The sequence below is a fragment of the Astyanax mexicanus genome, chromosome 14 (assembly GCF_023375975.1).
Source record: "Astyanax mexicanus isolate ESR-SI-001 chromosome 14, AstMex3_surface, whole genome shotgun sequence".
Lineage (NCBI taxonomy): Eukaryota > Metazoa > Chordata > Actinopteri > Characiformes > Acestrorhamphidae > Astyanax > Astyanax mexicanus.
Genome location: NC_064421.1, coordinates 45,439,694 through 45,465,499, shown reverse-complemented (window position 1 = coordinate 45,465,499; position 25,806 = coordinate 45,439,694). Strand labels below are relative to the sequence as shown.

The following is a 25,806-nucleotide window of genomic DNA, read 5'->3' as shown; positions in this document are numbered from 1 at the left end:
AATTATCAGCCCAGAGGAAATATGGTGAGGTCAGTGCCCAAATCCAGAGTCTTGCATAGGAGCAGGCCTCAGAAACTGAGGTAAGAATAACTCCTGCCAGGGCATGACACATTGCTCCATACAGCTGTCAGATAATGGGGATTCACAGAAAATGCTCCCGGACCGGGTCGGTAAAGCACAGGTCTCAAAAAGTCAGGGTTGACACGCAACACAACCACTGTCTTCCACCAATCTTTCATTTAAATCAATACTGTGTTTTTGAAAATCAATACAGTATTGCAAAAGAAAACACTTGTATCTATAGACTGTAAAAACACACAGCACTACATTTGAGTATTGAGTCCAACCCCAGCTGTGCCACCTAGAAAGCCTTAGTTGAGATAAGTATACAAACTAAAAATATATATATATTTTTTGATCAGCCGTGGTTTTATGTTTTTTTTGGATACAATCCGGGTTAGCACCCGAACATCCCTTTCAGACAGATTCCTCTTACAGCGTCCACAGTTAATCCTGTTGGATGTGGTTGGTCCTTCTTGGTGGTATGCTGACATTACCCTGGATACCGTGGCTCTTGATACATCACAAAGTCTTGCTGCCTTGGTCACAGATGCGCCAGCAAGACGTGCACAAACAAAAGCAAATGTGACCAGCTGGACCCAACCAGCATGTTTACACTCAGCAACACAAAACATGGCAACTTCCTCTAATAGCCAGACTGTTTATTATTATATATACATTCAGACAGAATATAAAGCCACAAAGAAGGCAGCAGCCTGTGGAGAACAGCATATACCATGATGGTGAGTGACAGGTGGGAGAACACACCCAATATGCAAATAGCATGACCAACATCAGGTGAAAACCCCTGAAGAAATGCTTAGTAGACCCTGTTCAACTGATGAGTCAAACTGAGCATGGCAAATAGTTGCTTCAATTACTAAATTTTGCCAAAACAGATTATTTAGCTAGACCAACTTTTAACAAGAAACTTAATAATGTTAGTTGAGCCAATTAGTTTGCTATAGTTTATGGTGCAATTCAATATTGTTCAGCTGAATTTCAATTAATTTTCTTTGGACTGTGTATATGAACTTCAATATATCAATATTTTCTTATGCCCCTACTAAAAAAGTTCATAAATACATGGTGCATTGCATTTATTTAATAAGAGTGCTCAATCGTTATTTTTGGGGCTGATTGTCTTTCAGCTAATTCAGGTGAACGTAGAAAATCAAGGGCAGAGCTAGATGCTACATTAACCCTTCCAGGAAAAGTTGGCTGTAAAACTCCAACAAGCATCAATAGAGAGAGTCAGCACCTCCTTTAGCTATAGAACTGCACCGTGCAGCTCAAAGTAAAAACACAATCAAAAAGGGCACTACCGCAAAACACCATTTTTTTTTAATGACTGCGGATGCTACTAAACCTAAATAATTAAGTAATACCAAACAGGTAATGACAACATTGTAAGTATTACTTGGTACAAAGCAGCACCCAAAAAAAGCTTTTTTTTAATGAGCAGAGGATCTTCAGTTCAGCAACAAATGCAAAGGGTAATTAAAGTGTGTAGCATTGGACAAATATCTATTTTAAATATTAAAACCCCATAAAAGAGAAAATTACCCCAGGACCACCTGAGAAACTAATCCCGTTCGGATATGGATTTAGTGGACTGTTGCCCTTTCAGGTGTTGTGTAGAATTCTGCCTCCCTGCCGGAAAAAGTGCTTTTATTTACGCTGCACACAAACTAGTCAAGTTGACCCGGGCAGTGGTTTGCGGCAACTTTTACACCTGTTATTTTGGTTTGGAACAAATGGAGAAGACAAAACAAGGAAGGTGTGAAAGAGCCCTATTTAACAGGGGTGTGCAAATGCACACAAAAAGCTTGTCTTGTCCCAATACTTTTGTCCATATAAGTGCATATAAATGACTTAGAAGGAAAAGTTCATTAGTGGGACATAGGGTTGCAGCGGTATCCGGTTTCACGGTATACCATGGTATTAAAATGCACGGTTATCATACAGTGTGTGTTTGCTTATTACCGGTAAAACGCAAGCCAGCAGAGAAACTCACCCGCGCATGCGCAACTCTGCTCCGCTTCAGCTGCTCAGCATACAGCGGTGAGAACAGCAGAAAGTGCATCAGACTAAACAAATCTCCGTCCGCCTAAAAAAACTAAAATCAGCAGTGTGGGACTATTTCGGATACCCGCCGAACGCACCCGAGGATGGCTATCCGATTTCCACAGTTAATCCTGTTGGATGTGGTTGGTCCTTCTTGGTGGTATGCTGACATTACCCTGGATACCGTGGCTCTTGATACATCACAAAGTCTTGCTGCCTTGGTCACAGATGCGCCAGCAAGACGTGCACCAACAAAAGCAAATGTGACCAGCTGGACCCAACCAGCATGTTTACACTCAGCAACTATGTGGCTGTAAAGTCACAGCTAAAGATGGACATACGTCAAACCTGTTCTCCCATCTCCGAGAACACCACCCCGCTGTGCAGCGCAAAGTATGTGTTTAGTTTATAATTTTAATCTGAACCTAAATAAAACCTCTTTGTAGTCGTGCACAACCTATGCGGTAAGCTGGGTCACTCTTCATTTGGAACTGGACCGAGACCACCTCCTCTAGCAGGTCTCAGTCCAGTTGTTTTGATCTGTACCTGAGTGCAATTATTAGTATTCACACCTGCTAAAATGAACGACACTAAAAGTACAAATGAACCGAAGTCCGTTTTAATCAGACCAAACAGTGCTGGTGTGAAAACGCCCTAACAGAGTAAAAATCTTCTAGAAAAATAGTGTATTCCTTTCCTGTAAAACAGCTTAACCCAACATTATATCAGTATCATAGCATTCTGAAACTGGAATCACATTGCCTTAAAGTCATCTGTATCTTACAGGTAACAAAACACTTTTACATAGTGTCATTTTCTTTATTGCCTTTTACCACAATTTATATCAAAAATGCTAAGATCACCATTAAATTTTATGAAGTCTGATGAAGCTAGCAGCTACATGTTGCCACTCTAAGCTTTCTGGCACATCAGTGACAAGATGCCTTCTCCAGGAATGTTCATACATTTTTCAACAAGATAATGTAAAACCACCAGCTGGACACATTACAAAGGCGTGACTGAGAAATAAAAGGTTTCTATTATTGGCCTGCCTGCATTCCTGTCTTTTCCCTCAAAAGACACCCAAAACAATGAATTGCTTGGAATTCTCTTTACAAAAAATGTCTTGCTCTGAAATAGTGAGTTTACTATCCCAAGTTTTTTTTAGAATGTTTTTCTTTAGACTTGAAATGCAGGTAGTGGATTATCTCAATGCATTGTCACGCCATTGTCACTGCATTATTACATTCCTACTGTGTACTGAAACCATGGCTGGATATAGCATCACTGTTATATATAGTATGTTCGTTAAAGCACATTCTATTTTAAGCATTTAAGTCTTCCTCAACAAGTGCTAATCATACTAGTCCTGGGAATGCCATGTTCTGCACATTTGTGTGAGCTACCTATAAAAAATAAATAAATAAATATAAATATTTCTAGCTCTGCATGTGTCACATCACTGAATAAACATCAATTGAGAGGAACCAATACTGATATATTACAGGGAATAAGGTTCTACACCTCAAATGTGGTGCATACATTTTATTATTTCTACAAGAAAACTAGCAGCACTTACAACAGGATGAACCAAGATTTTCTGTAAATCTACTCGAGTTAAAAGTTTGTAGGCAACCCACTGAATTCACAGGCTGGAAACCCATTGCTTAACCTTTCATTTTCACTCCTCAATATCCAACCAGTTTGAAAAGCAAAAAAAGCCTTGTAGGCTGTTAAAATCTTAGTGAGCTAGTCCTAATTTATTCATGCTAGCCCATCAGCATTTGGCAGCCTTTGGCAGGCTGCGTCACTGAAATTTTCAACATTAAAAATTCATCAGTAAGGATGAGTGGGAAATTGTGTGCAAATGTGCCATTGAAGTTTCACAACAATACGTTTCAAACTATGATTACTGATTTTTTTTTGTCTCTTATTGCCACCAATATTAAATAGAGTTGTTTCATGAATTGACTGAACCAATACACAATTAAACATCCTGCATTTTTATAATGCCATACAGCATTATGCTACCCATACACTACTTGACTTTGAAAATACTATAAAAAAAGACTTTTAACAGACAAAAAAATCTGACACCCTCTCACACCTAAACACAAGTTACAGACTTTTTACTCACAGACGAGTCACATGATTTTGTCTAAACTGGGGATCACTATTTGCAAGACGGCAACTCAATTCTTTCTTTGCTTTTGGTGGAGTTTACATACAATACATAAAACATATTAAGTTACAAATAATGTGTTTATCAATACTGTGATTTACAACTTTTGTTCCCAACAACAGTCTATTTTTGTCACACTGTTAGTTCTTGATATTTAACAGAATACATTTTGTGTTCAATTCTGCTTGTAAGCTTCTTTTACCCCTTTTTTTTGCTACAACCTTGTATAGCAAAGAATCACAGTTTCACTGCTATACATCTGCCTTTGATTTAAATAGAATTAATGCGATAAAAAAATAATTCTTGCAAAATGTGTATTTATTAAACTTCATATAAAAAATAACACTGCACAATAAGACAAAGTAGTGCAAAATAAAATCACTTTAAATATAATGTCTAAAGTGCTACCTGTGTTTAAAATACTGTATATAGACTCTACCATATACGGCACAATAACTGCAAAATGTGTTCTTTCAAATTGTTTGTAAACATATTTTGAAATACTTATGATAATTTTAAACACTGCTGATTTTATCTGAACGCCAGGACGAGAAAAATACTGACTTAAACCTTTAATTTAACCACCTTACACCGAATGATCGAGATGAGGCAACAGCAGATCCACTCTAGCGCGACTCAAAATTATTTTCCCAACTCTGGAAATTTGTCTGCGTCGTTAGGAGTAAGGTCAGCATTAGACTAGCTTTTATTGAATATTGAGCCAAATATATTCAATACAAAAAAATAAGTATATCTCCTTTTCAATATTTTATTGAGTACATTTCTTATGATGGATCACTGTTTATCAGTCACCTTGTACCAAAGCAGAAAGCTTTTTATTTTGCAAATGGTTAAATAATAGCATTTACTACATTCAAAATAAAGCTTAAACCTGAGAATTTGACTGGGATAATTTTGTCTCATAGGTCATGACAGAAGATTCAGAAGAGCATTTTGCTGCCATGACCTACAAACCCTGATCTAACCCAAATAACAAGTGAGAAGAAGCGCTGATGTGCCTTCTAAGGAGGTCTCTACTAACAGCTCTGCCTCTTCTGTGAAATGAACAGCCCTGTAAGATCTTTACAGAACAGTGCCTGACATTGAGCCAGCCATTGTGTTAATATTAAAATTGTGTTAAGACTTTTTAAATTTTAATTTAAAAGCCGTTTGACCAGTGGTAGGATGGTCCCCCCTCAAATGTGAGTCTTGGTCCTCCCAAGGTTTCTTCCTCCTCCTGCAGCTCTGAGGGAGTTTTTCCTTGCCTCCGCGCTCACTGGGGGTTCTGTATTCTGTATTTTCTATGTTTAATGTTTTGCCTGATTCTTTGTCCTGTAATCATGTTTCTGTAAAGCTGCTTTGTGCCAACACCTGTTGTAAAAAGCGCTATACAAATAAATTTGATTTGATTAATATTAGGGTAGCTACAATCCATTAGGGCTGTGTTGTCTTCTCTCTTAAACACACACATACACCTTGCTGTGCACAAGACTTCCAGTCACATTTAACAGTAAATCGTAACCCTTAGTTGGCCTCTTACTTTTAAATTTTATATTTATATTTATTTAGGTCATTCACCACGCGTTATTGGAGTACTAAGCACACAGAACACTCTATAGGCAAATATGTCCCAAACCTAATAGAGCTCTATAGACCCATGGTACGCTAGAACAGGCGTCATCCTGAAAGTATGTGTCAGAGAACAAGTCCACACAGAAGCGGTGACAACAACACATCCTCCTCAACTTGATCCCACAGAGCTGTGTACTGTGCACACATTGCACAACATCATAACCTCCTGTCACAAGCCTTCAGCACCTTTTCATACATCACATTCACAAAACTCTGAACATCCACTTTTAACTTTCACAGAGAGGCAGACAAGGCTGCACTGTAGCCGCAATGTGTCTCCAGTAAGTGAGGAGAAGCGAATTTGTGTCGCATATAGTCATTTTAGTCTGAAATCACACCAGTAAGGTCTAACTTAACTTAAAATCATATTCCACTGGTTATATAAGAGCTAGAGATCTATAAATTATTTTTAATAAAACATAATGACAAGACATATATGCTTGATTTAATCTGGACTAGTTACATGCCACCACTGTTTTACCATTGAGTTCTCTCCCTTTCTCTTAACTATAATTCCATTTTACTAGTAAAAGCCACAGTTACGGGTCCCACAGCTACATTTTTACTTCTAGAAACTGTAGTTCCAGATATCTACACAGTAATTCAGATTAGAGATTGCAATAAAATTGAGATTGCAATAATAGTAGTAACACTAGTCAGAACCTGAATATCTAAAGTTATATTACATATAATACAACTTCACATATTACATATTACATCAGATTTGTCTAATTGTTAGCATTTGTACTAGTCTAAATAACTCTGCAGCTATCTAGAATTACATATTTTTCTAGCTCTCATTAGCACAATTAATGTTAGGTTACCCATTATGGGTTAACTGTACAACTTTTCTTTCCAAAGTGTTTTGGATTTGAGTTACTGGACATAAAGGCCAACTAATTTAACTATAGTTAGTGAGTTGTTGCATGTTGGCTGTAACCCTTCTAAAAAGGTCTCACTCCAATACTTCTACATAAAATATTACAAACTACTCAAACCAAACCGAACACAACTGAAATATTAGAGTGAAAAGACTTTACCCATCCTAAAACAACTAGCTAGCCTAATACTTGTTTTTGTTTGTACACAGTCCTCTCAACCAACAGTATGGCTAGCTAGGAGTATGAAGTAGGGGTAAGATGAAACATCAACACAGGGGTACATTGTATTTTTATCTGCAATAGGATATTGTCATGCGGGGTCCAACATCAATATTTGATTTCTGTTCGAATTAAGCTTATATTACACATATTATTTGGAAAATAAAATATTTGTGCTCTACCCAGACATTTTACCAGCAGCAGAATAGTTCTACTTTATGGCACTTAGGACTGGGAGAAATTGTAAAAAATAATACACATTACTTTAAATATACATGCTACTCACAATAACTTTTATATTAAACACAGTGTAAACAATTTTACTTGTATTTAAGTTATGGAAAAGTATGAAATATGAAAATCACAGTTCTTTACAGGTTTTTGACAGAAGCAAATGTCTATCTACTGAAACAGTTATTAGACTAATGTCCCAGCACTGATAGCAGTTTATGGATATTTCACAACATTGGAATAATACCACATTTGAAAGAGCTGCAGTCAGTTTGCTTATTTGAGTATTTTATTTTGTTTAAACGTAATAAATGCTAGTTAGTTGGTTTAAAGTGTGAAAAGACTTAATCCATCAATTCAGTTTTTTGTTAGTAAGGTCTGTTTTGGAAGTTTCGTTGTATGAAGACGTTTTCGGGTTTTTAGCACTGCCAAGCTGTATTCTATGTTTTGTTTCTGTATTTTTAGGAAGAAATGAACCCAGTTATGTCTAAATCGAATATTAGTATAATATTAGCTAACAGCTAATGACAACCCAGGTAAAACCTCACGTCTTGTCAACGTCAGGATGTATTCACCTAACCTAGCTATTTTCTCCATTTTTGTTCAATACAGACATCTTTATTAGCCAAGATAGGTTAGTAAACTGCCTTATAGCTAAGTGAAATATATTGTGGGCAGTAAGGCATCAACTGGGCATTTATTTCACACTTTTCAGACACAGTGATTCCCACCCCTAGTATGAAGTATGTCGGCTAGCTACGATAAATCTAAAGCTAACAAGCAAAATCACTGTAACCCAGATTACGTTAGTTATTTTAGCTAGATCAGTTAACCCCTCATCTCCACACTATCTGTCCGAGGTTTTGAAGGGGTATTTCTGTGTCAGTCCACTGCACTGCTTAACTAAAGCTCAGAGTAAGCTGTCTGTTCTGTTCTGATCGAGTAAACGCGGAGAGAAGTCCCCGGACGGGTCGCTAACGAGCTGAAGTAGCTTCATAAAGACTGGAAGCACGCCGACGCCATGATGACCAAAACAAAATGGCTGAACGGGAGATTAGTTGACAAAGTCAGCAGGGCTGCGTGAGGAGCGGCTTCCTCCGGGTTACCACAGCTGAGGGTGAACTGTATCAGCTCAGAGGAACCGCACACAGCGAGGAGAAGATCCCACATCGTAGGTAAGGAGCACAGACAGGAGACGGACATGTATTTGTGAGCTGTGGTCTCTTCTCTGATCCAGAAACGCTAGTTAAATTAGCTTAGCTAGCATTAGCTGGGGATAACCTAGCAAGCCAGCCATATAACAAGGGGTTAGCTAGCTAACTAAGTACGTTAGCTATGCAGCTATGTTATTTAACTAGGTAGTAAATTAAGGGGATCTGGCACCTTTTAAACATTGTTTAGCTAGGTAGTTAGCAAGCTAACTTAACGCATAGCTCAGTAAGTCTCTAGCTAAATCCATAGCTTATCTTAGCTTAGCATATCATAGCATAGCTACCTGCAGCTCGGCCCGCTCCACTTCCCAGTGCGCCCGCTCCATCTCGAACCGGGCCCACTCGTGCTGGATGTAGTGCAGGATCCCCGGGATCGTGTACTGCTGCGGCCGCGGCATCTCGTCTTGCTGCTGGACCGCTGGCGCCGTCCCCCCGGGTCCGATCTGGGGATTAACGGCGTTATGGTTTCCCTGCTGCGGCGCTTGCTGCTGTCTGGCGGTGGCCATTCCTCCCCCTGCTGCTGCTCCTCCTCCTCCGCCGGGGTGTTCATCCATTTTCTTTAAAAATAGCAATGTCCCGCTCCAAGTCGCCGCACGACCACAGTCGCGCTCGCTCCCTCTCTCTCTCTCGCCGATCCCCCGCCCCCTTCGCCCTCGGTAAGCAGCGCTCGCCCCGCTACAGGCTGCTGCGGGTTCGCCCGCGGCGCTGGACGCGGTGTGTGCTCCGGGCTCAGAGTGAGCGCACGGCTCCGCCGGCCGCCATTAGTCCGCTCCCTGGATGAGAGTCTCCTCACTGCGGGCGACAGGGGGATTCAGCTCGCGCTGCATGACGGGACCCAGCTCACCCAGCCCTGCTCTGCTCTCTACCGGCCAGACACAGAACACAGCGGCGCAGACAGAGCGCATGCGCAGACTGAGAGCTGTCGCCTCACAGCACTCACAGTTAGCTATAATAACAGTAATCTCGAAGAATAATATATAAGGGCTATTCCACAGAATGAATGATTTTAAATTACTTTTTTTCATCTGTTTTCAACTCTACTATATTTTTATTTGTCCTGTTACCAAAACTTATGACATTTAAAAAGCATGTTCAAAAGTAAGTAAGTAAGAACTAATTCATTTGATTTTCTGTCAAGAAAGTCATTATTTGAATTAAGTGGTCAAAAATATATTTATGACAAAAATCACTATATATGCATGCACATTGTAGTTTTCTAAAAGATGCAAAGCCATATTTGTTTTTTTTTTTCAAGACCCAAACCTGAAATGAAATGGCACAGATTTTGCGGAATATGCCATACAATACTACTTCTAGAGTATGAAGGAACACATAAGGAATCTTATTGAAAGTTTATTGAAAAAAGATGTTAAACAAACCTTACAAAATACTCTGAGAAAAACATTAAGCTGGCTCTTATCTGGTGTGCTGTTTAAAACCTGAGGTATCTAAACTGGTAACCTAACTATGATGAGCTTATCCTGTGCAACAGAGGTACCTATTGGTCCTCCTTTCTTGGGGCAGTCCTGATGAGTGCCAGTTTCATCACTCAACGTTTTGAGGAAAGGGGCTACACCTGCCACACCTGTCAATCACTCCTGAACCCTTCTGAAAGACAGCCTCAGATTTGGGCTACTGAGAAAAAGAACTGGACTGTTGCTCAGTGGTCAAAAACCTCTTTCAACTCTTTTAACAAGAAGTTCAAAGTACAGTGTGAATTTCCGTAATCTGTGATTGTTTGGGCAACCAAATCATCTGCTGATGCTGGTCCACTGTGTATTTTTAGGTTTTAGAACACTTTGTGCTTTCGAATGCTGACAAGCTATATTGAGATTTCCTGTAGCAGAATGACTTGGCACCTGACCACAGTACTAAAACTACTGGCAAATGGTTTGCTGACCATGATATTGTTGTGCTCGATTGGCCAGCCAACTCTTTAGACCTAAACCAAATAGAGAATCTGTAAGACACTGTCAGGAAGATGAATAACACTCGACACAGCAATGCAGATGAGCAGAAGGCCACTACCAATGCAAACTGGGCTTCAGTAAAATCTTTCCATTGCCATAGCAAGCTGATTGCATCCATGCCACACCACACTGATGCAGTATGGTATGATGCAGTTTGGTATGAATGTATGGTAGAGAAGTCCCAACCATGTATTGAGTGTTAAAACGAACAAATTTGAGTGTTGTTTTTCTGTGTGAACGTATGCAATACTTAAATTATAAAAGATGCTGAATTTTTAATTTTAATGAGCATTAAGTGAAACTGGTCAAAAATAAAACAAAAAATATATATAAAATTGAATTATGAACAAAAATACACTTTTATCTGATTTTCTCCCCAATTTACATGGCCAATTACCCAACCCACTCATTCGGGTTCCCCTTATCACTAGTGATGCCCAACACCAGGAGGGTGAAGACTAGCATATGCCTTGATGCAGCATTGCTTGGAGGAAAGCGCAGCGACTCGGTTCTGATACATCAGCTCACAGACGCCTTGTACTGATCAACATCACCGTAGAGAGAGCAAGGCCAATTGCACTCTCTCAGGGCTCCGGTAGCTGACGGCAAGCTGCAGGAACAGGATTCAAACCGGCGATCTCCTGATCATAGTGGCAGTGATTTAGTCTGCTGGACAACTCGAAGACTTACTAAAATACTTTTTTTATTATTTATTTTACAATATTATAAATTATAACAGTACACATACATGATGCGTGATAATGTATGAGTAACACAATCTTAATAACCGTAATTTGCAAATAAACCCAATTACAGTAAAACTGTAAATACGTATTAATTATGGCATTGACAAAACAATAACATAATAAAAATAATAAATAATAAAATTATAAAAAACAATAACAGTGTTACAGTTTTAGCTGCATAATCTTTTTTTTCTTTCTTTTTTTCTCATTCTAGTGTTCTTTATAGTGTTCCCACCTTCCCAATTGACCATGATCAAGTTCCTGTTGATGGTCAATAAGCAGGGGCAGACTCGCCTGTCTAAGTACTATGAGCATGTGGACATAGGAAAGAGGGCTGCCCTGGAAGCAGATGTGGTCAAAGGTTGTTTATTTCGCAAGAAAGAGGAGGTAAGTCTCACGTTTTTCTGTCTCGTTTATAACTAATGCTTCCTAATAAAATAAATCCTTTACAAAGGCACCTACTGCTGTTCCTAACCAGTCATAAATGAATTAAAGTTTACTACTTGATTTGACTTGACGGAATTGTTGTCCAGTAACTTGCAGCCCAGATATAATATGTGTTAGAAATGTGTAGAGCAGGGTGTGAAATGGATTTAAAACTTGCCGGCAAAAGACTTTTACTGTGAGGGGTCAAGCATTCAGGCCTGGACTTTTTCACACCTGCACTTTATAGTTTCAACTAAAAATGAGCTAAAAAGGACCCTGGGTTCAGTTTTTTTTGGGGAAGGTGTGAATACAGTAATTGCAAAATAACTGCACCCCTGGAGTAGGTGTTTTGCTTCAGTCTCATGTACTCTGAGTGGTTTGTTTGTGGCCAAAACATAATCTAACCCTGATTTGCCACAACTATTAGCTATAATATACACCCTACATATACAGATGTGCTTTGGAATTACGCTTATACATTTCAGAAATGCTCCAAGTTTACAAACTTGTCAACTGTTTCAGACCAGAGCAATCCAACTATATGTGTAAAAACTCCACATATGCACTTCCTTTCCTGTGAAAAACGTAATTACGTGTAAGTAACTTAACTTAAGCGTGAGTAATAATGTCAAAATACCCTGTTTATTATTTTGCCTGATTCTCTGTCATGTGATCACTTTTCTGTAAAGATGCTTTGTGACAACATCACTTGTGAAAAGTGCTATACAAATACATTTGTTTAGATTAGATTAGATTTGATTTCCAGCAAGACCTTTAATTCCATCCCATGTGCTATTTTTTTATTGTTCCCAGGATGGTGGGACAGAGTTAGTATGGAGCCCTGGTAAAAACCACATATTTAAAAAAAAAAAAGCCACAAATACATGGGATGATCTTGAAACTGTGAAGCATGGTGGTGGTAGTGTAATGGCATACTGAAATGTACAATGATCAAAGAAAACTCCTTCACTGACTGTTGATGCTGTTCTTCATTATTTCTATATTTTTTCATGGTTGTTTGTCATGTTTCCTCCTTTTTTCAGTGCTCATTTGTGGAGTATAAGGACTACAAACTGGTCTATCGTCAGTATGCAGCTCTTTTTATTGTCGTCGGCATCACTGACAATGAAGTGAGTTCTTACTTGCTCTGGGTATTGATAATAGTGATCATGGCAAATAATGATTACGCTGTAAAAGAAAAACATATACTTAGTTAAATTGTTATTAACATTAATGTTTTTTTTATGTTTACTCACCGTTCAGAATGAACTCTCCATCTATGAGCTCGTCCACAACTTTGTTGAAGTGCTCGACAAGTATTTCAGTCGTGTGGTAAGTTAAAGCTGACCCATAATAATAATAATAATAATAATAATAATAATAATAATAATAATAATAATAATAATAATAATCAGGGTTCATACGGTCATGAAAAACCTGTAAAAGTAATGGAATTTGAAAATAGCAATTTCCAGGCCTGGATAAGTTTTGGAAAAATAAAACTACCCATAAAGTTTTGAAAAAGTTATGGAAATTTGCTCTACAAATCTTTGTGTTTCAGTTTATTGATGGAGAAAATCTATTTTGAGCTACAAATACATCAGCTCAGAGTTAATTCAGTAATTTAGCCTCTACACAATGGAGCCCTCAGGATCTGATACACATTTTATTATTATTGAGAAAGAATATATATATATATATATATCATAAGAAATGTTTTGTTGGTTTTTGGATTTATTGTCCATGTCTGCACTGATGTTTTAAAGATTGTATGGTCATGAAAATTTGCTTTGAAGACATGAAAAATTCCAGAAAAAATCATGGAAATGTATTGGTTAAAAAGTGTATAAACCCTGAATAATAATAATAATAATAATAATAATAATAATAATAATGAGTTGCATAACATTGTTTCCACCACTGACTGTGTTCTCCATTTTCCTTGCAGAGTGAACTGGATGTATCCTTTTTAAAATCCTGCGGCATTTAACAATCCAAAGTTAAGATAAAATATGCATTTTCAATTTTAAAAGAAAAACAGAACAGAAGTGTCAGGAAATATACAATGATATAAAATCGAATCTATATATACAAAAATACAAAATACATAATATTACATATAAATATAAATATAGAAAAATAACTAACATTAGAGGCCTCATGGTTCCCCAGCATGTCCTAGGGTAGGCATTTGCCAGTGTTATTGCACAAAGGCTGAAAGTGAATAAATAGAAATAAATAGTAAAAAAGTGGTGATCATCAGTTTGGTGACTTTGTGAATGAAAAGCAGTCTTCCTCTTAATAGTTACTTAACTCTTACTTAAACAGGGCGTAGTTCTGTTAAGTTAAAGTTCATGTTTGACTGTCATGTTAATCTTAATGTCTGGATGTTCAGTTGCTTTGTGTTGATTATTTTCAGCATTGAATCCAAGAAACACACACATTTCATCATTTACAAATGTGTAATTACATCCTAGGAATAATATACATTTTTATGCACTAACACCTTAATTTTGGCTGACTCCACCCTTGGACGGTTCTAAGGTTGTATTTTAAATACATGTATTTAAAATGAATTAATTACTTTAACTCTATAATTTGGGGATTAGAATATTATCTAATAATTAGTAAACACATTTTAAAATGATTATAATCAGTAGGATTTTTTTTTTGTACAGTGCAGCTTATTTATAAATGTTATTTCTGGATTATTCCAAATTTTTCATATTTATTTGGTATTTTCTAAAAAGGACATTTTTTACTGATTTATATTTGCAAAGCTAATTCATTTGCATGTATCAAATAAAGTTATGTGCATTTAAAAAGGGAACAACATGTAGTAGTCTTAATGTTCCTACAATGTTATCAGCTGATATAAAATGATATTCCTTAATTCTGTATCAGATCATGTTTAACTTGGATAAGGTGCACATCATTCTTGATGAGATGATCCTGAACGGACACGTTGTGGAGACGAACAAGAACCGCATTCTGGCTCCTCTACTGGCTTTAGATAAGATGGCAGAAGGATGACAGACAGCTACTCTTTTTATTTAAACACTGAAACTGCAGCAATATATGTTATTTTTATTTGTTAGGCATGATTTAAGTATTCATAAGGGAAATACTCTTGTATATATGAATAATGGCCTTTAAAAGACTTTTAAAAGTCTTTTACATACCTTTACATATATTTTTCTTATATATATATATATATATATATATATATATATATATATATATATATATTTTTTTTTTCTTTTTTATAAGTTCTCAAAGTTGTTCAGCAAGAAATGGATTTTCTGCATGATTTTACCGACATGTTTGCGTTTACATTACAGAATTAAATGTAATAACTGCTGTATATCATGTGCTGCTATATAAATGTTTACCTGCTTGGCTTTAGTTATGATTTACTTGTTACACATCCAGGGACAGACTGAACAAAAAGCAGTTCAGGAATTTGCTCTCAAATAGAGCAGGCTGATAAGCCCAGTTTGTATTTGTACTAGGGGTGTGCGATATGGCCCTAAAATAATATTGCAATATTTCATGGTATTTTCGCGATAATGATACTCTTGGCGATACAACAAAAAACACTGAATTAAATATATATATATATATATATATATTTCAAGAATACACTACTGCAACAAAATGACAAATGAATTTTATTATTGCTTTTGATATGATATGGCAAACCCCTAACTGAGATATTAACAAAAAATACAAGAATTTTATCAGATTTATAACAGAAGTCAATGATCCAGAATATCATGATACTAATAATAATGCACTCCAAACATCTCCATATATCCAGGATTAAAGTAAAATAAATGATACTGACCAGATATAATCGGTCTCTAGTAGATATATAATGGGAAATGAGAACAGTGTGAATTTGTCTTTTGCTAAAAAGTAGTAGCCTGATGTGATAAATAGGGGTGATATGGCACAATATTTCAAATTCCGTATAAAAATATTGTAATTTAGAGCATTTATTTGCAGAAAATGAGAAATGGCTCAAATAAAAAATGGAGAGCTTTCAGACCTCAAAATACAAAGAAGACAAGTTCATATTAATAAAGTTTTAAGAGTTCAGAAATCAATTTGATAGAATAACCTGCATCTTGGCATGTTCTCCTCCATCAGTCTTACACACTGTTTTGGATAACTTTATGCTGCTTTACTCCTGGTGCAAAAATTCAAGCAGTTCAGTTTGGTGGTTTGATGGCTTTTGATCATCCATCTTCCTCTTGATTATATTCTGGAGGTTTTACATGTGGTAAAACCAAAGAAACTCATAATTTTTAAGTGGTCTCTTATTTTGTTTTCCACACAAGTGGACATTCAAAGTGGCTTTATGCACAATAAAAAATGATCAATGCACATTTAAAAAAAAAAAAAAAAAATAGAAAAACACAAAACTCAATTCATACTTTGCAAACATTTTAATGATTATTTTGGAGCATACACATTTGAAAATATTTGTTTACTTCAAACTGCAACTTGAGTTAAATAAATGTTTATAATATACAAAGAAAATACAATGAGAAGCATAGCTTGCTTTTTTACCTTTCTTTTTCTTTTCTTTTTCTTTTTTAAATGTGCCTAGCACACAGAACCAGTGTTTTTTTCTTTTTGTCTCTATAGCTTTATTGTAAAATTACACAAATGCACTCCGGGACGTTTATCCTTTCAGCAGAGAGAGAGAGATGAACAATTGAAATATACAGCGTAAGGAAGGGGGGGAGGAGGAGAAATAAAAAGAAAACGTGGGCATGATCGCTGAAAGATTTAAGCCAAACAAAAAAAGGGGGAAGGGGGAGAGAAAATCCTAATAGTTCAAATAATGCAGGCACTAGTAAAACTTAAAACCTGGAAATACCCAAACACTCTACAGTTAGCTCTACACAAGCAGGTGATTGTGCCCCCCTCTCAGGGAAACCGGGGTCTGGCGCGCGTGAGATGACTGTGCTACGTGGGAGTCTGAAAGGAAAGCCTATGCTGAGTTTTACGTAGACGCTCTGAGCCGGGTACGAGAGTAAACGCGGGATACGAGGAGAGACTGCCCTCGGCTACCAGTGGCTCGAGCCCTTAAAGCAGTGCAGAGCCCCGAGGAGAGGCCATGAGGAGTCTGTGGCAAGATAGGCAGGGGCACAGCCCTAAATCTGTTTCAGTAGCTAGTGAGCTGAACATGGGGTTCCTTTTGGTTACAGGCGTAAATGTGGGGGCTGTGTAGAGGAGGGGGAGATTTCATTGACGAGCACAGCTTTTGTATTTTTCTTTTTTTTTTTTTTTTCTGCAACAAAAACACAACAGGCTTCATCAGTCCAGGGAGTTGGTCAGTGGTGCAGGGAGAGCATGCTCAGTTGAGGTGGAAGCCCTTTTCCATAGTTGCGGCGAGAAGGCGCTCTCTCATGATCTCCTCGGAGGAATACTCCGGCAACTTCAGGTAGTGCACGCATGTGTTTACAGAGGGGTAGCTGGCATCTGTTGCATCCACCTAAATATGAAAAAAAAAAGACAAAAGGAGTTAAACCCTTTATAATGCCTTGTCCCGTATACAGGCTACAGGTTTAGCTGATAGAAAACCCTTTCTATCCCTACAGTAAAATAACTTATTTACACTGTACATTTGAGGGTCTTGAAATCTCCTACAGGACACGTTTTCGCTCTACTCTACTTGATAATTCTACATCAGAAACAGGAATCAACCCAAATTCTACATGTTTAAAAATAGACATAATGAAACTAAAGGTTTGGAGCACATGAATTGTTTGATTTGTATTCAGAAAAAAATTGATTTTAAAATTAAGTTTAATAAGGAGCCAATTTTATGATTTTATTCATTTTATTTTGACATTAGCAGATTTAAACATTTTTTTAATATTTTCTATTACAATTACAATTATGCTCTTCAGTAGTAATGTTCCTTATCAAACATGAAAGCTTTTTATGTAATGCTTAAATAGACATTTTCAAGATTTAGTGGTGTAATGGCAGAAAGAAAATTCACAAAAATCCTGGTCTGATAATGGAGTTAAATAACTGGAAGGGAATAATAATTAAAAAAAAAAATCCCAGTTAATATGAACTGAACAAAGTGTAAAACTACGTACCTTGCGAACAATTGTGAGACGAGGGTGCAAGTTGGCGAGTCCACCAGGAGGCAGTGTTGAGCAACCAGTTGTGAACTGAAGGAAGGCTTTCCTCTCATCTGAGGACATTCCACACAGAACTCGCACAAAGCGGAGGAACCCAGGACTGACAGAAGTGTGATGGGAAAGAAAACCAGTTAGATTTTTAAATTTAAATATGAAATTATATTAAATATATCATTTTTCGGGTAACATTTACTAGTGACTTCACCTAAATGAGCCTTCCAACAAATAACCATTTATTGATCATTTCTCTCTTTTGGGAGAACTCCGTTAAATATTTAAGGCTGTATTTTTATGTAAAAACATTGTACATTTCTTTCTCTGAAAGGGAGAAATGGTCGATATGGTTATTTTTTCTGAACTAAGAAACAATGACAGCAAAAATCACATTACAAAGCAATTAATAATGGGGTGGGTAAGGGCTATGATGCAGAGAATAGACAGAAGTATAGAGTTATTATTTAGACTTATGCTCTACCTGTCTCGAGTGTATCCCAGTTTGGGCTCAGTGTAGTTGACGATGTCCTCAGCCGTCCAGGACGGAGACTGGTTCCCACACAGGATCATCTGGACCTCTTTATGACTGAATGAGCTTAGTTTCTCCATAGGGAACACCCTGTTAAAGCCCTCTGCAGCAGAAAAAGACAGCACAAGTGTTACTTATCAATGATTCACACCTATAATAAAGATACACAAACTTACAGTAAAAGAAAACCACTTTATTTTACCAAATGGCATAGCTAATTTGGGGAGAAAATTGGGATAAATGCGGCATAAATTAAAAAACAAAAAACCTTGTCTGGGATTGGTGTGAAGAATTTGTTTGGCCAATTGTTGAAGATAATTTATAAATTAATTAATTAAATAATTAATCTGCATAAATTTAAAAAAATATCTCAACTCCGTTTGTAGCTTGTTGTGGCTACAAATTGAGCCCTCCCACAAGAAAACTAATACTTCCTTGTTGCTCTGACTGATGCCTGCAGGGTAAATGCAGGGTAACTTCGTATTCTGCGACATCCTTGGTTGCACTAAAACTAGTGCAAAGGGACTATAGCTCATCTTTTACTCTGCAAAATTTGTGATAAAATCAACTGGTCGCCTTTTATGAGTGGTCTGTTTATGAACACAAGGCCATTAATGGATTGGTAATTATGGTCAGTGGTCTATTTTCCACCCAGCAACACATATGTAACTCATGTAACTAAAGCACTACCCCCCCACTACATGCACTACATGCCACTACCATGCATCACCATGTATCCGAGAATCGTCCATCTATCAGACCCAGTATTATAAAAGTGTTTTGCACACTGTTGTTATTAGTCACTATAACTGGAATTTCACTACAGTGGCTGGAAATCTCCCTCCAACTCCACAACCTGCCCAATCATTCTAATGTGAAAGATGTGTAACAGCACAAACGCAGCACCTTCAATAATGAATGATGTCACACCATAGTATAGGTCTTACCTCTGAAGGCCTCCATTTGCTTCTGGATTCCAGTGTGCATACAGAAGTCAAACATCAACTCCACATACTCCTCTGCATTCTCCATGGTAACCATCTAATAGGAATAAAAAAAAACATTTACATTATATGCAACTACTAATGCTACTCTATCCTCAACATTCATCATAAAAGTACTTCAGAATGGGTAAATTTAAAATGCCTCATTCTAATAAAATTTAGAAATTTCTATCACCAGTACCAGAAACAGTACTAATTAAGACTGTACCTATAACTCCAAAATATAATGAAAAACCTAGTATGAAATGGTGAAGACAACACTTTCTAAATCACATTTCTGCAGTTATGATTACTGAAGTAGTACTGTAAACACACTATGTTTTTATAAAGTGATTTTAGCAGTGCAAGCAGCAGCAGGTGTTGGAATAACATAACAGCACCTGAGGGATAGCAGAGCAATGCTGAAATAAAAAAATAAAATAAAATAATCTTCATCCTCTAGCTATATAGAGTACAAGTCAAAAGAATAGACACCATTCATCATTCAATGTTTTTATTGTTTTTTTTTTATTAACTTATTCTGTACAACAAAGGTAACTCTTGTTCATCCTTTTCTGGAAGAATCCTGATGAGTGCCAGTTTCACCATTATAACGTTGACTTGACTGCCCTTCATTTTTTTCTGTACTTAGTTAAGTAGTTCTCTGTATACCTCTAACTCTACCTCTTCACAACTTTACTTTAACTGATGCACTCAAACACTTTATTAAGAGACAAGAAATTCAAGTAATTAACTCTTAACGAGTTCAGCACAGCTGTTAACTGAAAGCCTGAATTCCAGGCGTCATCTAAACAGAGAAGCTACTTTGAAGAATCTAAAATCTAAAACATATTCTGGTTTGTTTTACACTTTTTTGTTTACTAAATAAATAATATCATGTTTTCTTTATGTTCTGTATGACTATTTTAACATTTTCTGCATTGTAGATTAATGACTTACCTCGTCATCTCCATTGGGCTTAAGGTCTACTGCTGAAAAGCCATGTACTTTAGATGAGGGACAGAACTGGAAATTTAATCTACATAAAAAAACAAACACGAGTTTAAAAAAAAAACAAGCGGATTTAAAACACCTGACACAATAAATATTTCAATGTGAATAAATATGTATGAATGAACTGCCTACCCCAGGTCTTCTACACTGAGTGGCGGGCCGGAGCCCATAGGGTTCTTCAGCATGAGATCTTGTAGCCGAGTGTTCTTTTCGTCCTCTGAAAGGCTCTTATTGCCCAGGATTTGCCTCCTCTTTACTGCCAGATCCTTCATCTCCTTCAAGAATCGTGCTCTGTGAGGGTTCACCAGTTCAAAGTCCTCCCACGTCAGGATGCCATGGTACCAGGCAGGGGGTTTGGGCTTCGGTGGGTCAAGAATAAATTCAGATTTTGAGTCCTCATCAAAGCTGCCCATTGAGTACGTGTCTTGACCCTCCTCAGTGGAGGCCTCCAGCTGGATCTCGGAGAAGCGGTGGTCAGAGTCCCCGTGGGTCTGGTACAGCAGCTTACTCATGTTGCTCTTAATGTCTCCCATACAAAGCAGCTTGAAGAAGGGCTGGGAAATGGGCAGGTCCACAAGCCTGTTGTCCTGGATGCACTTGGCCAGGAAGATGCCCAGGAAGAGGAACAGCTTGGTGATGCGCTCCAATTCGTCATTATCCTGTGGGAACGGTGCAGGGAAAAGGCCGCAGGAGCGCTGTACGTAATAGCCAGGGGGTTTCAGACCACCTCCTAGATCCACCTGAATGACAAACAAAAGCATACAATGATCTAATAGATACAGAAGATCCTGAGCTTCTCTAAATTAATCAGAGGCACCAATCCTTTTATTTCTGCTGTAGACTGAAACCATATATTACATCTGGATCTGATAAACAGTTCAGAAGATCCTGCACCTTCTGTTTGAACTCATCTTGATGCATGATAAAGGATCTCTTTATCAGTTTGGTTTAATCTTCTTTTAGATTTGAGAGAGAAAATGTTTCTGTAGACGTCTGAGCTTATTGTACATCAATGACGAGTAATGAGCCCATGCCAGAAGAAGCCATGCAAGCCCAAACAATGACACTACCTCCACTGTTTTTCACAGGTGAGTTCTCTGTTTGAGTTTGGTAACAGTTTAGGGCCTTTCTTTACAGCACTCACTCAATGATAGTCATTAACTGCTGTGATTTTCTTTGGTCCACCTGTTCTGACATCTGTTACTTAGTACACCATTGACGACTTTCTTTTTCAGAACATTCCAAATGATTGTACTAGCTATGGCTAAAATGTGTGCAATGGCTCTGATTTTGTATCTTCTCACAGTTTTACAATTGGTTTGTTTTTTCAACCAGCTCTCTGGTTTTCGTGTTGGTTACTCCTTTAACAATAAATGCACAGTCTGCACAGATTAAAGCCAAATATGAAGCTTAACGTAGACATTCAATGCTGTTTATTATTTGAATAAACACACCAGAGAGTCACATGTTCCAATACTTTTGTTCACAGAAAAAATGGGTGTGTTCAGACAGAAGGTGCTGAATGTTCTGAACTGTATCAAATCCAGATGTAAATAACTGGAAATAAAAAGTTAAAATTTGATATTTTGTCTCATATTAACCTTTAACCATATGCCTACTCAAATGTTTTCAGTCTACAGCAGAATTAAAGGGATTGGTTGTACTGTGCCCCACTTTATGCATCTGACACGCTACAAATGAAGTCACTACTCCAAATATTTAAAAAGGTACATTAAAAAAGATGCACTAACCTGACGTGACTCATCATCTGGGAAATCATCGTCACAGAGCCAAATGCCCAATGAGGTCCTCTGGAACTCAGCAGCTACAAGGGCATAAAACTCTAGTGTGGGCCCCAGTCCAGTTCCCTCCTCCCCCTGGAACTCCACCTGCAGACAGAAACATGGTGCACACACAAAATATATAAATAAATAAAATAAAATAAAATAAAATAATCTTACACAAAAAAGTGTTTGCATTTATTATTATTATTATTTATTTATTGTTTTTACCTCTAATACAGACTTCTTGTCAGCGTGGATCTGCATCACACTCTCAGCCCACTCCATCATGGTCTCCCCGCGTGGCACCTTCACACGCTCGTGTTTAAGGCGGCCCACCCGAAACTCGCCAGGGTCATCCCGCCGCACTGTAGTGGATGGCCGTGAGCGCTCCATAGTAGCTTCTCTCCGGTTTTGGAGCCAGACTATTGCCCTACGGACACACATACACACAACCACACTTACTTACTGCACTAGTGTAGTGCTTAAAAAAGGTCTAGGGCTCAATCTTGCATCCTGTGAGGGGCATGTTGCGATGGTAACTTCTAATACTTCACAAACAGTCTATTCAAGCTTTGCGCCCTTTAAATAGCAATAGTGTGTACACTGATGGGCGTGGTGGTCTGGAAATGTGGTGTGTTCAGGTAAATTTTGGGTGTATTGCTATCTTGAGATGTGCAGAAGTGCTGCGCTGTTAAAATAGCAATCCACCAAAGTCAGAGTCCACTTGGCTTTTAAAGGGAATGGCAAGTGACCCACTGATTGGTTTATTTCACATTACAGTAAAAAAAAAACACAATGAATAATTAAAGACAGTTGGTAAATGCCTTTTACGCATTTTAGATACTGATAGACACTGGCTTCAAGTATAAACTAGACTCCCCTGTACCACTGTACTGTACAGATTTTCTTGGCTGAAACATAAATAAAAGATTCCTGACCTGGAGGCTCCAAATGCAGTGCAGGTGAAGAAAAGCTGCCGGGTTTCAAAGGGGATGAGGAAAGGACACTTGCTGGTTAACTGTTCACACCAATCTGGGAGAGCTCCACTAGCCAATGCCAGTGGCTCCTAAAGCAACAAAAAATCACTTATTATAGAGAATGACAACAAAAACAAAAAACAGCCACAGTATTTTACATAAAGTATTTGGACTAGTATTGGATCTCGCCAATGCACTACATCACACATTATGAACCTCAACAATGAAATTCCAATCAGAGGCATTATAGTCAATGTTGTTGATTATGCCGACTAATCATGGCAGCCCTAATTCAATGTAAAATAATACACACTACTATTATTTATAATTATTTAAAAAACAGAAATCAGAAAGATAAATCACTATAGTCCAAATGAAACAGCAATTACTAACACTTTAGAAACAATGCAGCCTAAAACTAACATTTTGCTGACATTCTGTAGTGAAAAAACTCCCTACTGTATTCAAAAGAAATGTTGAATTACATTACCTCAATTTGTTGCAGAATTTTGGTTGTTATTTTTTTGCTGGTGAACTCTTCAGGAGAGGCATTGAATTGTAAATCATCCACATCTAGGCAAATATATACAAAATACACTTTATAGCGCACACTTTTTTTAACCAAAGCATAATATATTTTTGGTTTATTTTTATTTTTTTAAGATTTCTATTTTTCTCCCATTTTCCTCCCCAATTTAGTTAGGCTGATTGTCCAACCCATTCAGCTGCCACCCATCTACCCACCCAGAGAGAGCAAGGCCAATTGTGCTCTCTCGGGGCTCTGGCAGCTGATGGCAAACTGCATGTCAAGGATTCGAACCAGCAATCTCCCAGTCATAGTAGCAGCGTTTAGCCCACTGCACCACTCAACATCCCCAAAGCATAATAATAATAATAAGCAAGACAACAAAACTAACATATTTAATGCTGAAAATGTTAAAAAGGCAAAAAATAATAATATATTTTTTAACACTATCAGTTTTCAAAATAAAAAGTTAATTTTTAATATAGTTTACATGCTAATGCTGGTTGTACACTGCGTGTTTTTTGGGTTCTATTTCAACCTCGATCACTTGATGGCAGTGTTTTCTTTAGATCCAACTGTTCTATTTATATAAAAACAGCAAACCTTTCTGTCTGATATTTAAACAAATACTCTCTTGTCTAGAATATCACAATATATTCATCTGTAATTGTATTGCCAGGTTCTTGCCACTGCACAGCACCAATTAATTAAAATTAATTAATTAAAAAACACCAGTAAGAAAGAATTGCTGTGTATCTGAAGAGGAAAACTGCACACCTTCTTGTAGTGTGATACCAGATGAAGGCTCTCCACCGATGATAAAGAGGATGCGCAGGAGCTGCAGAACATCCTCCACGCCACAGGCGCTCTGACCCGAGCCAGCCTTGGCCTGGGCCTGCTCTGGTGCTCCGCTCAGGATGTCGCAGCTCTGAGAGGCTGAAAAAGAGCCCGAGCCAAGCCCTGTGGACCTGCAGCCTCGCTCGCAGAAATCCTGGAAAAGCCGAAGGTATGCAGAGTTAAGGTGCACAGGTACCACTCTCCCTCCCCAGCCTGTCACTCTTACACCATACACCACACCAGGGATACCATTCTGTACACAAAGCAGTTACTGCATTCTCACAAAACGAAAAAAGAAAATGGGCTTTATGAGGGAAAACAAAAACAATAAAAAAGAACAAAACTCACAATGGAGGTCTACATTTTAGATTTCTATCAATCAATACAACAACATTTAAAACACTTAAGGCATTAAAATTACAAAATGACAAATACAACCATCTATAAGGGTGGCAAGTGACAATCAACCAAGAAGTAGGAAAGAAAACAAGTTGAAAAAACAGTGAAGGGAAAAAATAAAGATGTATAGAGATATGTACATCTGATGCCATTCTATACCTTGTATGCAGCTATGAGCTGCGAACAATTTCTGTTTTTCCTAATACTTTTATTAGTGCCGGTTAATTTCCAGAGGCGCAGGAAAGTCGAGTCTGCATTCTTCTGCATGTAGGTTATCAAGTCATTCTTTGGTAATTCATCTGTGCCAAGGAACTGTTCCACATGCTCTACAGACCAGCAACCCTACAACAGGAAGAACCAAATGTTGGTCTTTCCTGATTGTAAAGTCTCACGCAATACACATGCATTACAGTAGTAGGATTAACCACTAAGAGGCCCGTGCAATTACTAAGATTAACCACTATGGTGATCCCATCCCAACCCAACCCCAATCCCTCCCCCCTGAAAAGCTCCTTTCTTAAAAGGTTAGTGACAGCTGAGACAGTCTACTGAGGAGGAGCATTTACACATTGGGAACAGCCACAGGGGGGGGAAAGAATCACAGGCAGGATTTCAATGAGCTGGAGAGAGTGACTGAAAGAGAGATTGATAATAATGGTTGTGGAAAGAGGAAAAAAAAAAAAGGAGGTCAAAACTTACCATCTTGCCACTTTCTTTCTCTTTGTCAGAATCCTTCAGCTCTCTATACATTATCCTATAAGAAAGACATGCATATGTTTGTTTATAATATAAATAAAAACATTGAACATCAAAAATGTGATTAAAATAAACTCATCTTGTTTTCAATCTTTCTATTTTTACTACCCTGAAGAGATTCAGAATTGAAAGAGTCTAAATACAAACACCACAGGCTTCTGTTCATCTCTGAAGAGCTCACTGGCCATATGCCAACCTACATTAAATCAAAGCTC

At 37.7% G+C, this 25,806-nt stretch overlaps 3 protein-coding genes across 14 annotated transcripts in view; 1 reads left to right on the top strand and 2 right to left on the bottom strand.

The window, feature by feature from the left end:
* strn3 (striatin, calmodulin binding protein 3) overlaps positions 1–9,305 on the bottom strand; it is a 28,883-nt gene extending 19,578 nt beyond the window's left edge. Inside the window, exon 1 of one of the 2 annotated variants that reach the window (XM_022672614.2) lies at positions 8,768–9,305. In XM_022672614.2, coding sequence (XP_022528335.2) covers positions 8,768–9,037 — 270 coding nt within the window. In that variant the 5' untranslated portion in view covers positions 9,038–9,305. The remainder of the gene's footprint in view (positions 1–8,767) is intronic. The other variant, XM_022672612.2, reaches the window with a different exon arrangement.
* Positions 8,144–14,852, top strand: ap4s1 (adaptor related protein complex 4 subunit sigma 1). Its single transcript, XM_007257903.4, has 6 exons — positions 8,144–8,447; positions 11,414–11,586; positions 12,669–12,755; positions 12,889–12,957; positions 13,574–13,585; positions 14,530–14,852. Exons 2-6 carry the CDS (start codon positions 11,449–11,451, stop codon positions 14,656–14,658), a joined length of 435 nt encoding a protein of 144 aa, XP_007257965.2. The 5' UTR covers positions 8,144–8,447; positions 11,414–11,448; the 3' UTR covers positions 14,659–14,852.
* A 1,209-nt stretch (positions 14,853–16,061) lies between these two features.
* Positions 16,062–25,806, bottom strand: part of hectd1 (HECT domain containing 1) — a 37,343-nt gene continuing 27,598 nt past the window's right edge. For 9 of the 11 annotated variants that reach the window (XM_022672615.2, XM_007257904.4, XM_007257910.4 and 6 more), the window contains 13 exons: positions 25,535–25,589; positions 24,995–25,177; positions 24,377–24,590; positions 23,564–23,646; positions 23,035–23,162; positions 22,325–22,526; positions 22,064–22,201; positions 20,445–21,052; positions 20,259–20,337; positions 19,263–19,356; positions 18,268–18,418; positions 17,748–17,892; positions 16,062–17,131 (listed from right to left, as the gene is read on the bottom strand). In XM_022672615.2, the coding sequence (XP_022528336.2) occupies positions 16,994–17,131; positions 17,748–17,892; positions 18,268–18,418; positions 19,263–19,356; positions 20,259–20,337; positions 20,445–21,052; positions 22,064–22,201; positions 22,325–22,526; positions 23,035–23,162; positions 23,564–23,646; positions 24,377–24,590; positions 24,995–25,177; positions 25,535–25,589 (2,218 nt within the window). In that variant the 3' untranslated portion in view covers positions 16,062–16,993. The remainder of the gene's footprint in view (positions 17,132–17,747; positions 17,893–18,267; positions 18,419–19,262; positions 19,357–20,258; positions 20,338–20,444; positions 21,053–22,063; positions 22,202–22,324; positions 22,527–23,034; positions 23,163–23,563; positions 23,647–24,376; positions 24,591–24,994; positions 25,178–25,534; positions 25,590–25,806) is intronic. The other 2 variants (XM_007257909.4, XM_007257911.4) reach the window with 1 other exon arrangement.

Coding starts and splice junctions, on each gene's coding strand:
- ap4s1 (XM_007257903.4), top strand. CDS start 11,449: ATGATCAAGTTCCTGTTGATGGTCAATAAGCAGGGGCAGACTCGCCTG. Junction 11,587..12,668: donor TATTTCGCAAGAAAGAGGAG/GTAAGTCTCACG, acceptor TCCTTTTTTCAG/TGCTCATTTGTGGAGTATAA. Junction 12,756..12,888: donor TCGGCATCACTGACAATGAA/GTGAGTTCTTAC, acceptor CTCACCGTTCAG/AATGAACTCTCCATCTATGA.